At 46.7% G+C, this 15,415-nt stretch overlaps 1 protein-coding gene across 1 annotated transcript in view; it reads left to right on the plus strand.

Annotated features, from left to right (window-relative positions):
* Positions 1–12,361: 12,361 nt before the first annotated feature.
* LOC311321935 (intersectin-2-like) overlaps positions 12,362–15,415 on the plus strand; it is a gene marked incomplete at both ends in the record, with an annotated part of 95,383 nt that continues 92,329 nt past the window's right edge. The window contains 2 exons of the mRNA XM_084453950.1: positions 12,362–12,425; positions 12,686–12,778. Of these exons, the coding sequence (XP_084310076.1) occupies positions 12,362–12,425; positions 12,686–12,778 (157 nt within the window). The remainder of the gene's footprint in view (positions 12,426–12,685; positions 12,779–15,415) is intronic.

A 15,415-nucleotide genomic window follows, 5' to 3' on the forward strand; every position in this document is an offset into this window, starting at 1 on the left:
TAGCTAGCTAGTTAGCCTACTGTATTAAACCTCTACTTTACCGATACCTTGTTCCATATGAGTTAACAGATACAGACCCGACGACAGTTACAGAGATAGATACTATAGATAGATAGGCTTTGTTCGTAATAATTAAAATTACAACCAGACAAACAACAAGGAGTTTGAGTGCACATAGTTGTAAGCTAACTGGTACAGTTGTTTACGTTGCAGTCTAGCTTACAATAGCTTCTCACGGCGTTCACTACCATTCCATATTTTTTCTGATTTAAGGTCCCATGACGGGTTTCTCTTCCTGCTTCTGCCTAAGCACTACACAATACCACAGTGTCATGTTTTACCGAAAGAGAAGTGAAGAAGACGGTAGCTATCAGTGGCTAAAGCAGCTGCTAATGTTAAGATCATTCCTGTAGCTGCTTTGCTGCTAATGCGAGTTCGTCTCCGTTCCTGCCCGAGAAACAGAAGTTGAACTAAAAGCATCAAAATCAAAATAGCTACAGGAATCATCGTTGTAAAGTTAGCTATCTGCTTTTTAGCCACCGACAGCTACCGTTAATATTATGAAGCTGCTGTTGTGAGCTAACTTGCTATCACGGTCTTATCGTGCAGCTTCACAGCCTGCTATTAGCGGCACTAAGGTTGACAAAATCACACTTGCACATCATTAGAATTCCAACCATTTATATGGGATTTTTGAATTCAACTAAACATGGAACCTGAATACTACCTGATATTTCAACCTGCTGCCATCAGTGATCGGCGCGTCTGCTTGTTTGAGTCATGAATGTCTTACGCAGTGACATTCCATGTAGTGTCCCAAAACTGTTAAATCATTCCCCATGTAGTTCACTATGAGTCGCACTCAATACATCCATGGTAGCACTACATGGGGAATAGGGAGTGAGTGAACCATTTCAAACACATATCTGGTCAGCTCCATTAGCCATCTTACTCGTCCTGATGCCATGTTCCATATGAGAACACTCAGTTAGCCTACTGTATTAAACTCCTACTTGTCCCGACAGTTAACAGATATAGACCCGGCGACAGTTACAGAGATAGAAACTATAAATAGATAGGCTTTGTTCGTAATAATTAAATTACAACCAGACAGAGAACAAGGAGTTTGAGAACGGTAGGCTCATCTAATGTGCGAGATGAGCTACAGCAATGGGTCAATGAGTAGTATTACTGCGCCCCTATGGGCGTGCGAGCGGTGGTGCGGAATGCCGTAAAGCGCCTGTTAGAATACCGCGGGTCAAGTTACATTCTTATGTTCTCACATCTGTATGTGCGCATTCTGTTTGCAGACTTCCTGTCTGCTTTCAACACTATCCAATCGAACATCTTTGTGGAGAAGCTGGTAGCTTTGGGCTTAGATCAGACCCAAATACAGTGGATCCAGGACTTTCTAGCAGGCAGACGACAATATGTGAGGGTGGGTCAAAGTCGGTCAGCAACCATCACAATAAATACGGGTGTGCCGCAAGGCTGCGTTTTATCCCCTCTGTTATTTATCTTATATACTAATGATTGTGTCAGTCACCACACTAGCTGCTCTTTAGTCAAGTTTGCAGATGACGCTGCCCTAGTGGGTCTCTTAACGGACACAGAGCAGGACTACAGGACTGAGGTAGACCACTTCTATGAATGGTGCACGACAAACTCACTTATTCTAAATATTTCAAAAACAAAAGAAATGGTGATCGATTTTAGAAGAAGCCCCCCCTCCCTGCAACCGGTTACCCTACAAGGTACACCCGATTGAGACGGTGGAGGAATATAAGTACATGGGCACTATCATTGACTCCAAACTCACCTGGACTGCCAACACAGTGGCAAGATATACAAAAGCACAACAGAGAAACTACGCACTTTCAAGGCAGACGTAACAACACTGAGACTGTTTTACCTGACGTTCGTTCAGAGCGTGGTGACCTTCACCATCCAGTGCTGGGGTGGAAGTCTGTCCATCCTGAACAGGACTGGACTGCCAACACGGTGGCAAGATACACAAAAGCACAACAGAGAAACTACGCAGCTTCAAGGCAGACGTAACAACACTGAGACTGTTCTACCTGACGTTCGTTCAGAGCGTGGTGACCTTAGCCATCCAGTGCTGGGGTGGAAGTCTGTCCATCCTGAACAGAAACATGCTGGACAAGGTTACTAAGGCGGGGAGGAAAATCACTGGCTCAGATATTCAGAGTATCTCTCAGCTCTCTGATCAATATACCATCAACCTTGCCAGTCAAATACTGGACGATCCTTCCCATCCACTCTTCTCAGAGTACCCCCTACTCCCCTCTGGACGCAGGTTTAGAATGCCCAAAACAAGGACAAAACGAGCCAGCACTTCTTTTGTGCCAAGAAGCATTAAATTGTTGAACAGCTGTTGATGCCTGTTGCAGTGATGATGATGTTGATGCGATGATGTTGGTGAGGATGGTGATGACGATGATGGTGGTTGGTGACATTGTGGTGTTGGTGATGGGCGTACATTTTAATGTTTTCTGTATGCTTGATGTGTGCTAAACAAATTCCCCTCTGGGGCAATAAAGGTTTCAATTCAATAAAAGAGGGTTTACTTGGTTGATTGGTTAGGACTGAACATTATAGCTGTATGTTATGTAGACTACTTAATACTTTGAAGGATGTTTTTGTGTTCACTACATCCCCCGACTGGCTTGACACGCTGGGTCTGAGTCAGCTTGGAGCTGCTGAGACTCTTGGACAGAACATTTCCCTGCTTACTGAGGCTCTTACCTGATATCTTGAATCTTGCACAACCAGGCATGTTAGCGCAGCCTCGCTGAAGAAACGGTGTAGGCTACGTGGTTGTGGGTGGAGGGGGTGTGTGGTGAACAGGTTAGATGTCATGGTTGTGGGTGGAGGGAGTGTGTGGAACAGGTTAGATGATGTCATGGTTGTGAGTGGAGGGAGTGTGTGGTGAACAGGTTAGATTATGTCATGGTTGTGGGTGGAGGGAGTGTGTGATGAACAGGTTAGATGTCGTGGTTGTGAGTGGAGGGAGTGTGTGGTGAACAGGTTAGATGTCATGGTTGTGGGTGGAGAGGGTGTGTGGTGAGCAGGTTAGATTATGTCATGGTTGTGGGTGGAGGGAGTGTGTGGTGAACAGGTTAGATGATGTCATGGAGTAACGCCACAGGTTCAAAAACACTTGTCTTTATTGAGACATTGGATGTGTGTGTGTGTGTGTCAGAAATACATACATGATCAATATCAATAATCAATCATAATAACTCCACATAAATGGAGTTCAAACAATAACAAAGAATTGGGAGGAAACGGTGCCAATGTGAGTCTCGGGCCCTCAGGTTAGCCAGCAGGGTCTCTCTGAGATGGTCTCTCTGAGATGGTCTCTCTGAGATGTGAGCTAAGCAGCTTCTCCTTGCTGAGTGCGCCTGCTGCTCTCACTGATGCACCAATCAAAGCGCCTGCTCTGGACCAGCCTCCATGCTAGCGTGTTGGTCCCACTGGGGCTGTGCCAGATACGGGTCCACTAGCTCAAAGAGGAGTGCAGAATGAACTGAACATTTTTGACAATTATTCACATCTCTGTTTGATTAATTACATTTATATTCTGTTTTTTTTTCCCACAAGCTATTTTTGCTGACACTGCCAAAGAAAGAGGATTACTATGAGTTTCTACAGCATGTGAGGGAATAAACTGCTACCTGAACAGGTGTTACCGTGGCGATAGTGGGACGGGACAGGTGGGGTTGGGGGGGGGCTTTGTTTGATGACAAACAGACTGCTGGGAGGTGAACTTCTGTCAGGAGTGTTTGTACTTGATACAGGGACAGGGGACAGGGCCAGGGGACGGGGCCAGGGACAGGAGACAGGGACAGGGGACAGGACAGGACGGGACAGGGACATCATCCGATACAAAGGATTGTTCCGCGCAGTCTCCCTATCAAAGGACATGACTACTGTTCTCACGCTGGGACACGTGTGACCAGGCCATATTCTACACTCCGGGTTTCAGCTTTTTACCTGGAAAGCTAAATGTACTTAGCAATGCGAAAAATGACTGAAAGGTGTGATGGACAAAAACACACACAAACGCACATGCATTTTCATTGGGTGGGGGACAACTAGTGTGTGGAACCAGTCACCTTTCCTTCTCTGGGCATTATGTTCTACCTGCTTGTCCCCAGGTCAGTGTCTGTATTATCATCTGAATTCTCAAGTGTTGAGAATATTAAGCACAACAAAACATACGGCTTGTTCTAAATAAAATGTCCTGACTGATAATGTAATACCATTTTTCTGATAATGTAATACCTTATTACATTATTGGTCAAGTTATTACATTATCAGGTGGGTCTTTTTTTTTCAAAACTGGTAACCTAATACTTGACTGATAATGTAATAATCTAAAAAAGCGAATGAATACTGCTGTTAGGGTACTTTGTGGTACACTTTGGCATACTTTGTGGTACTTGTGGTATACTATAGTGTGTCTTATGATACTTTGCAGTATACTTTGGGGTGCTTTGAGGTACTTTTGTGATATACTTTGGGGTACTCTGTGGTATACTTTGCAGTACTTTGTGGTATTCTTTGGGGTACACATCAATACTTTGCAGTACTCTGCAGTACAGTATACTTTAGGGTACTTTGAGGTACTTTGATATTTTGCGGTAGTTTGCAGTAAACGTTGGGGTACGTTGGAGTACTTTGCGGTACTTAGTGGTATACTTTGGGGTACTTTGTGGTACTCTGCAGTACTTTGCAGTATACTTTGGGTACTTTGCATTATACTTTGGGTACTTTGTAGTACTTTGTGGTATACATTGAGGTACTTACCCATATTTTGCAGTAATGCGTGGTAATTTGTGGTACTTTGTGGTGTACGGAGGTACTTTTCAGTATGCTTTGGGGTACTTTGCGGTACATTATGGTATACTTTGTGCAGTACTTTGTGGTATACTTTGGGGTACACAGCAATACTTTGCAGTACTCTGCAGTATACTTTGGGGTACTTTGAGGTACTTTGATATTTTGCGGTAGTTTGCAATAAACATTGGGGTACTTTGCAGTACTTTGCAGAATACTTTGAGGTACTTTGTGGTGTGCTTTGGAGTACTTTGCAGTATACTTTGGGTACTTTGCGTTATACTTTGTAGTACTTTGTGGTATACATTGAGGTACTTACCCATTCTTTGCAGTAATGTGTGGTACTTTGTGGTATACGGAGATACTTTGCAGTATGCTTTGGGGTACTTTTTGGTACTTTGTGGTATACTTTGGGGTATACTTTGCTGTATACTTTGGGGTACTTTGCTGTATACTTCGGGGTACTTTGTGGTATTTTGCAGTACTTTGCACTATACTTTGGAGTAGTTTGCAGTACTTTGTGGTATACTTTGGAGTACTTTGAGGTACTTTGTGGAATACTTTGGAGTACTTTGAAATACTTAGTGATTAGTAGGGCCCTTCAAAAAGGGGTTCAGTATTTTATCTTCACAGGATTACATTTAAGACAGATTTAATTATATGAATTGAAAGCAAAATGTATGAGGCAAAGTATGTGAGGCTGCTGTAAACTATAGTTAAGAGCTGCTATCCATTGACTATATTTCAGATTGCAATACCATAACTCCCCCCATACTCATCTCCAAACTCAGCAACTGTCTCAACACTGGAGACAGTCAACCTCTCACCTCAACACTGGAGAAAGTCACCCTCTCACCCTCAACACTGGGCTGTTTCATATCCTCTGTACAAACACGACTGCATAGTTACCTACAATTCCAGCTCAATTATCAATTCACTGATGACAGCTGCGGTAGGCCTGATCTCCAACACTCTCTACAGTGACTTGTCCTGCATGGTGTTGCTTCTATAGCATGTTGGTAGTGTTGATGTTCTCAGTCAGACGCCCTCTGAATCATGCATATACGGGGATGTTTGTTGTCCATGTCTGGTCCTTGGTGATCTGTACATCAATATACTGTACTTGTAAATATACAGTGTAAATGTCTCCACAGGTGTCCCACTGCTGTTAAGGCAATTGGCCGCTCCTGCTTCCTGCTAGTCCACTAAAATCACTTTCATCTTCCTGCTTCCTGCTGTAGTCCACTAGCATCTCCATTATCTTACTGACATTCAGGTGGAGGTTGTTGCCCTGACAACATTTAGTTTGGCACTCCACCCCCTCCACAAAGGCCTTCTCATTATTGTTGGAGATCAGTTCTACCGCAGCTGTGTCATCATTGAATTGATAATTGAGCTGGAATTGTAGGTACAGTAACTATGCAGTTGTGTTTGTACAGAGGATATGAAACAGCCCAGTTTTGAGGGTGAGAGGGTGACTTTCTCCAGTGTTTAGGGTGAGAGAAGATGAGGTGTGGTTGCCCACTCTCACCACCTGAGGTCTGCCCATCAGGAAGTCGAGGATCCACCTGTGCAGGAAGGGTTTAATCTCCAATCTCCATCCTGCGTTTGGAGATGAGTATGCGGGAGTTGTGTGGGCATTACTGTGCAGGGTTGTGTGATGCGTAGTGCAGTATATCTGTGGTAGTAGTGCTTGTAGTTAGTGCATGCTGCATGCCGCTTCTGCTTGCCCATCTGCTTTCAGCTACCGCCGCCAGCTAGCCCTCCTTACGGAGGGTGAAAAGAGGAGCCGAGTGTGTAAGTCTCCTTCTGCCAGTACAAAGCCTCCACACGGCCACACATGGTAACTGGGTACCTCGCGGTCCCAGGCTAAACTGTAGGGGATCTCGGAGCAACAGTGGGCCCCAGAGGCAAGGTGCGCAGGCCCACCCATGTGTGGACACGCCCTGGCTCCTGACAACCACTGTCCCAGCTATGGGCAAATAGCATGGGCAGATATGGCTCACAGCCATGGTAGGCAACCCATCTAGGAGAAGGTCACTCTGAACAAAAACCACAGGTGCTGCTCGTGCCTGGCTCCGCACCGTATACCATCTGGAGGGCGGATGAGGTTTTTAAGCCAAAAACGGCCAGAGGAGGGCCCGTCTGCGAGCGTCTGGTGGCCGGGCTTTCCATGGAGCCCGGCCGGGCCCAACCCGAAAGAGCAACGTGGGAACAACATCTCCGTCTCGTCCATCCCGTGGACCCACCACCCGTGGATGGAACTGTCGGGGTCGGGTGCGCTGCCAACTAGATGGCAGTGAAGGCGGATAGCACTGACGGACCGGACCCAGGTGGCAAAGGCTGGCTCTGGGGACATGGAATGTGACCTCACTGGGGGGGAAGGAGCCGGAGCTTGTGAGGGAGGTGGAGCGATACCAATTACACCTGGTGGGGCTAACCTCCACGCACAGCACCGGCACCGGAACCAAACGCCTGGATAGGGGTTGTACTCTCCGGAGTTGCTTACGGTATGGGGCGTAAGGCAGGTATGGCTATACTAGCTAGCCCCCAGCTGAGCGCCTCTGTGCTGGAGTTCACCCCAGTGGACGAGAGGGTCACCTCCGTGCGCCTTAGGACTGTGGGGGGGGGGGACTCTGACTGTGGTTTGTGCTTATGCACCAAACAGCAGTTCAGAGTACTCTGCTTTCCTGCAGACCCTAAGTGAAGTCCTATTTGGGACTCCTGCAGGGGACTCCACTGTCCTATTGGGGGACTTCAATGCACACTTGGGCAATGATGGAGAAACTTAGAGGGGCATGATTGGGAGGCATGGCCACCACGATCTGAACCCGAGTGGTGTTTTGTTTTGGACTTCTGTGCTAGTCACGGTTTGTCCATAACAAACACCATGTTCGAACACAAGGATGCCCCCAAGTACACCTGGCATCAGAAAACCTTAGGCCGAAGGATAATGATCGTTTTTGTTATTGTATCATCTGATCTGAGGCCATGTGTTTTGGACACTCGGGTGAAGAGAGGGGCAGAGCTGTCCACTGATCTCCATCTGGTGGTGAGCTGGTTTCGATGGCGGTAGAAGCCTCTGGACAGACCTGGAAAACCCAAGTGTGTAGTGAGGGTGAACTGGGAACGTCTGGAGGAAGGGGGAGGGGAAGCTGTCAGACTGAAGGAGGAGGCCTTCAGGGATATATTAGCCCGGAGGACCCCAGAAGCAGTTGCAGGGTATCGACTGGCCCAGAGGGCTGCACCTTCGGCCATGACCAAGGCAAAGCAGCAGGTGTGGGAGCAGTTCGGAGAAACCATGGAGAAGGACTTTCAGTCGGCACCAAGGTGTTTCTGGAAGACCATCAGACAACTCAGGAAGGGAAAGTGGGGGACCATCCAAGCTGTATACAGCAAGGATGAGACATTGCTGACCTCAACTGAGAAGGTTATTGAGCGTTGGAAGGAGCAATTTGAGGAACTCCTGAACCCGACTAATCCACCCTCTACGATCGAGGCAGAGCCGCAAGATGATGGGGGGTCATCGTCAATTTCCCTGGAGGAGGTCACTGACGTAGTCAAACAACTTCACAGTGGCAAAGCCCCAGGGACTGATGAGATCCGTCCAGAAATGCTGAAGGTCCTGGGTGTTGAGGGGCTGTCTTGGTTGACACGCCTCTTTAACATTGCGTGGAAGTCCAGGTCAGTGCCAAAGGAGTGGCAGACTGGGGTGGTGGTCCCAATATTCAAAAAAGGGGACCAGAGGGTGTGTGCCAATTACAGAGGCATCACATTACTCAGCCTCCCAGGGAAAGTGTACTCCAAGGTGCTGGAAAGGAGGGTCCGGCCGATAGTCGAACCTCAGATTGAAGAGGAACAATGCAGATTTCATCCTGGTCGTGGAACCACTGGCCATCCTATTCGTGTACACCCAGAGCGAGAGCTGTGTCCGTGTACTTGGCAGTAAGTCGTCTTCCTTTCCGGTGGAGGTTGCCCTCTGCCAGGGCTGTGCTTTGTCACCAATCCTGTTTGTGATTTTCATGGACAGGATATTGAGGCGTAGCCGTGGGGACATGGGTTTGCAGTTTGGTGAGCTGGGGATCGCGTCGCTGCTGTTTGCAGATGATGTGGTCCTGATGGCATCATCGGCCTGCGACTTCCAGCACTCTCTGGATAGGTTCGCAACTGAGTGTGAAGCGGCTGGGATGAGAATCAGCACTTCTAAATCTGAGGCCATGGTTCTCAGCAGGAAACCGGTGGTCTGTCTGCTCCGAGTAGGAAATGAGTCCTTACCCCAAGTGAAGGAGTTCAAGTATCTGGGGGGTTTGTTCATGAGTGAGGGAACCATGGAGAGGGAGTTTGGATCGGAGCAGCTGGTGCGGTTCTGCAGTCACTTTACCGCACTGTTGTGACGAAAAGAGAGCTGAGCCAAAAGGCAAAGCTCTCGACCGGTCTATCTTCGTCCCTATCCTCACCTATGGTCATGAAGGATGGGTCATGACCGAAAGAACGAGATCATGGATACAAGCGACCGAAATGAGTTTTTTCTGGAGGGTGGCTGGGGTCTCCCTGAGAGATTGGGTGAGAAGTTCAGTCATCCAGGAGAGACTCAGAGTAGAGCTGCTGCTCCTTTGCGTTGAAAGGAGCCAGTTGAGGTGGTTTGGGTATCTAGTGAGGATGCCTCCTGAGAGGGAGGTGTTCCAGGCGTGTCCGGCTGGGAGGAGGGGTAGACCCAGGACTAGGTGGCGGGACTACATCTCCGCACTGGCCTTTGAGCGGCTAAAGATTCCCCAGGCAGAGCTGGTTGATGTGCTAGGAAAAGGGATGTCTGGAGCCCCCTGCTGGAACTGCTGCCCGACCCCGGATAAGCGGATGAAGATGGATGGATGGATGATGGATGGATATGGGGGAGTTATGGTATTGCAATCTGAAATATAGTCGATGGATAGCAGCTCTTAACTATAGTTCATGAACAGCAGCCTCACATAATTTGCCTCATACACTTTCATAGAATTAAATCAGTTCCTGTCTCCTACTATATAGGCTAAGATAAAATACTGAACCCCTTTTTGAAGGGCCCTACTAATCACTAAGTACCTCACTCAAAAGCATACCAAAGTACCTCAAATTACTCCAAAGTATACCATAAAGTACTCCAAAGAATAGCGCAAAGTACTGCAAAATTCCCCAAAGTATACAGCAAAGTACCCCAAAGTATACCATGTAGTACTGCAAAGGACCCCAAAGTATACCACAAAGTACTGCAAAGTACCCCAAAGCATACTGCAAAGTATCTCCGTATACCACAAAGTACCACAAATTACCACACATTACTGCAAAGTATGGGTAAGTACCTCAATGTATACCACAAAGTACTACAAAGTACCCCAAAGTATAACGCAAAGTACCCTAAGTATACTGCAAAATACTGCAAAGTACCACAACATACCTGAAAGTATACCACTAAGTACCGCAAAGTACTCCAAAGCACACCACAAAGTTCCTCAAAGTATTCCGCAAAGTACTGCAAAGTACTGCAAAGACCCCAATGTTTACTGCAAACTACCGCAAAATATCAAAGTACCCCAAAGTATACTGCAGAGTACTGCAAAGTATGTCTGTGTACCCCAAAGTATACCACAAAGTACTGCACAAAGTATACCACAAAGTACCGCTAAGTACTCCAAAGCATAGGCTACTGCAAAGTACCTCCGTATATCACAAAGTACCACAAATTACCACACATTACTGCAAAGTATGGGTAAGTTCCTCAATGTATACCACAAAGTACCCCAAAGTATAACGCAAAGTACCCTAAGTATACTGCAAAGTACTGCAGAGTACCAAAAAGTACCCCAAAGTATACCACTAAGGACCGCAAAGTACTCCAAAGCACACCACAAAGTACCTCAAAGTATTCCACAAAGTACTGCAAAGTACCCCAACGTTTACTGCAAACTACCGCAAAATATTAAAGTACCTCAAAGTACCCCAAAGTATACTGCAAAGTACTGCAAAGTATTGCTGTGTACCCCAAAGTATACCACAAAGTACTGCAAAGTATACCAAAGTACCCCAAAGTATACCACAAAGTACCTCAAAGCACCCCAAAGTATACTGCAAAGTATCATAAGACGCACCAAAGTATACACAAGTACCACAAAGTACGCCAAAGTATAGCACAAAGTACCCTAACAGTATTATTCATTCGCTTTTTTAGATTATTACATTATCAGTCAAGTATTACATTACCATTTTTGAAAAAAAGACCCACCTGATAATGTAATAACTTAACAAATAATGTAATAAGGTATTACATTATCAGAAAAATGGTATTACATTATCAGTCAGGACATTTTATTACATTATTGGTTAAGTTATTACATTATCAGGTTTTATTACATTTTCGATTGAGTTAAGTCAAACTTTTGTTACATTATCAGGCGTTATTACATTATCAGTTAATTATTACATTATCGGGTGCTACAGGGCCTCTGGGTTGATTGTGTCATTGCAAATGAGGTGTGTGTGTGTTTGTGTGTGCCTGTGGTCTGCCTGGGGCTGCCAGGCTGTTTGTGTTTGCGGCAGACAGGAAGTTTCATCAGGGCCTGAATGGTATTTCATGTCCATGGTGAATAAACAAGTGTCTTGAAGCCCTGAAGGATACTCCTGTCTGAATCCATTACAGCCATACCCAAGCAACTATTACTTCTGTCTGAATCCATTATGTCACTGTAATTCACTGTTTCAATGTATTACTACTGTCTGATCCACGTAGATCAAGTTCTTCTTATGAGCAAGGCCTGGCCTTTTTCACACTCAGATCACATGTGACTACAATACTGGATCTATATTAGCTATCGCTACAACAAAACAAATGGATCCACAAGTAGTCCTCACTCTGCTCTCGGTGCCGTGCTCGGGAATCATTTGGTGATGTAGCCCCCCAATTCCAACCCTTGATGCTGAGTGCCAAGCAGGGAGGCAATGTGTCCCATTTTTATAGTCTTATCCTGCCTCACATCTATCATCCTGCCTCACATCTATCATCCTGCCTCACATCTATCATCCTGCCTCACATCTATCATCCTGTCCACCCTGCCTCACATCTATCATCCTGCCTCACATCTATCATCCTGCTCACATCTATCATCCTGTCCTCTCTGCCTCACATCTATCATCCTGTCCACGTGCAGGCTTTTTTGTCCGACCGTTTGCAGCTAAGACCCTGTCCACACGAACAGGGGTATTTTTGAAACCGGGCATTTTTCTATGTAGTTTGGCCTTCCACACGTCCACACGCTAACAGCATTCTAGGTCACTGAAACCAGGCTTTTTTTTAAACTCCGTCCAGGGTGAACATTTTTAGAAACTCCACTTTCAGTGTTGTCATGGGGACAAGAAAACCAGGTTTTGGGCTTGTTTTTACGTGGCTATTACCTCCTGTTTACATAAAATGCCGTAATGAGAACCATGTGGACTCAACCACACAACTCTGCAGCGCTCTGTTACCAAAATGCTGTTCCTCTTGGCGAATAATGGACTAAAGACCAAAGCTGGAGTGGAGCACAAGTCTGAAAGTGAAAGTCTAAATTGCTGGCTGGTGGACAGTGAATAACAATGAAAAACAAAGAACAAAGTCCAAAAAGGAAATAAAATAAAATGAAAAAACACAGAGGCTAGGCCCTATTGCTAACAGTGATTCGAACATAGATTCATGTGTTCCACCGACTGACTCAACGTTTATGTCAGGTTGTCACATATTTTGGGTCTAGGAATGAAATGGGTCTTTTCTCCTGATGGGAACGGTAATGTTGCTCTGTGTGTCTCCGTCTCCCAGGTGGTGCGAGCATGTGGGCCATCACCCCGGAGGAGAGGGGGAAGCATGACCAGCAGTTTGACTCCCTCACACCCTGCCTGGGATACGTGGCAGGTCTGCACACACACATGTACACACACACGCACACACACGCACACACACACACACACATATACACACACACACACACACACATGACTGAGACTGAGAGAACGTGACTGAGCTCCTAGAACATGACTGAGCTCCTAGAACGTGACTGAGAGAATGTGACTGAGCTCCTAGAACGTGACTGAGCTCCTAGTACATTACTGAGAGAACGTGACTGAGCTCTTAGAACGTGACTGAGCTCCTAGAACGTGACTGAGCTCCTAGTACATTACTGAGAGAACGTGACTGAGCTCTTAGAACGTGACTGAGCTCCTAGAACGTGACTGAGCTCCTAGAACGTGACTGAGAGAATGTGACTGAGCTCCTAGAATGTGACTGACCTCCTAGAATGTGACTGAGCTTCTAGAACGTGACTGAGAGAACATGACTGAGCTCCTAGAACATGACTGAGCTCCTAGAACGTGACTGAGCTCCTAGAACGTGACTGAGCTCCTAGAACGTGACTGAGAGAACATGACTGAGCTCCTAGAACGTGACTGAGAGAACTTGACTGAGCTCCTAGAACATGACTGAGAGAACGTAACTGAGCTCCCAGAACATGACTGAACTTCTAGAACGTGACTGAGAGAACTTGACTGACCTTCTAGAATGTGACTGAGAGAACATGACTGAGCACCTAGAGCGTGACTGAGAGAACTTGACTGAGCTCCTAGAACATGACTGAGAGAACATGACTGAGCTTCTAGAACGTGACTGAGAGAACGTGACTGAGCTCCTAGAACATGACTGAGCTCCTAGAACGTGACTGAGCTCCCAGAACATGACTGAGCTCCTCGAACATGACTGAGCTCCCAGAACATGACTGAGCTCCTAGAACATGACTGAGCTCCTAGAACGTGACTGAGAGAACATGACTGAGAGAACGTGACTGAGCTCCTAGAACATGACTGAGCTCCTAGAACGTGACTGAGCTCCCTGAACATGACTGAGCTCCCAGAACATGACTGAGCTCGCAGAACATGACTGTGCTCTTAGAACCTGACTGAGAGAACATGACTGAGCTCCTAGAACGTGACTGAGCTCCTAGAACGTGACTGAGAGAACGTGACTTAGCTCCCAGAACATGACTGAGCTCCTAGAACGTGACTGAGAGAACGTGACTGAGCTCCTAGAACATGACTGAGCTCCTAGAACACTAGAACGTGACTGAGCTCCTAGAACACTAGAACATGACTGAGCTCCTAGAACGTGACTGAGAGAACGTGACTGAGCTCCTAGAACGTGACTGAGAGAACGTGACTGAGAGAACATGACTGAGCTCCTAGAACATGACTGAGCTCCTAGAACGTGACTGAGAGAACGTGACTGAGAGAACGTGACTGAGAGAAGGTGACTGAGCTCCTAGAACATAACTGAGCTCCTAGAATGTGACTGAGCTCCCAGAACATGACTGAGCTCCTAGAACATGACTGAGCTCCTAAAACGTGACTGAGAGAACATGACTGAGCTCCTAGAACATGACTGAGAGAACATGACTGAGCTCCTAGAACGTGACTGAGAGAACTTGACTGAGCTCCTAGAACATGACTGAGAGAACATGACTGAGCTCCTAGAATGTGACTGAGCTCCTAGAACGTGACTGAGAGAACGTGACTGAGCTCCCAGAACAAGACTGAGCTCCTAGAACGTGACTGAGCTCCCAGAACATGACTGAGCTCCTAGAACATGACTGAGCTCCTAGAACGTGACTGAGCTCCCAGAACATGACTGAGCTCCCAGAACATGACTGAGCTCCCAGAACATGACTGAGAGAACATGACTGAGCTCCTAGAACCTGACTGAGAGAACATGACTGAGCTCCTAGAACATGACTGAGAGAACATGACTGAGCTCCTATAACATGACTGAGAGAACATGACTGAGCTCCTAGAATGTGACTGAGCTCCTAGAACGTGACTGAGCTCCTAGAACGTGACTGAGAGAACGTGACTGAGCTCCTAGAACATGACTGAGAGAACGTGACTGAGCTCCTAGAACGTGACTGAGAGAACATGACTGAGCTCCTAGAATGTGACTGAGCTCCTAGAACGTGACTGAGCTCCCAGAACATGACTGAGCTTCTAGAACGTGACTGAGAGAACGTGACTGAGCTCCTAGAACAAGACTGAGCTCCTAGAACGTGACTGAGCTCCCAGAACATGACTGAGCTCCTAGAACATGACTGAGCTCCTAGAACGTGACTGAGCTCCTAGAACGTGACTGAGAGAACATGACTGAGCTCCTAGAACGTGACAGAGAGAACATGACTGAGCTCCTAGAATGTGACTGAGCTCCTAGAACGTGACTGAGCTCCCAGAACATGACTGAGCTTCTAGAACGTGACTGAGAGAACGTGACTGAGCTCCTAGAACAAGACTGAGCTCCTAGAATGTGACTGAGCTCCCAGAACATGACTGAGCTCCTAGAACATGACTGAGCTCCTAGAACGTGACTGAGCTCCCAGAACATGACTGAGCTCCCAGAACATGACTGAGCTCCTAGAACCTGACTGAGAGAACATGACTGAGCTCCTAGAATGTGACTGAGCTCCTAGAACGTGACTGAGCTCCCAGAACATGACTGAGCTTCTAGAACGTGACTGAG

This window comes from Borostomias antarcticus (genome assembly GCF_949987555.1).
Source record: "Borostomias antarcticus genome assembly, chromosome: 19".
In the NCBI taxonomy this organism is placed as follows: Eukaryota; Metazoa; Chordata; class Actinopteri; order Stomiiformes; family Stomiidae; genus Borostomias; species Borostomias antarcticus.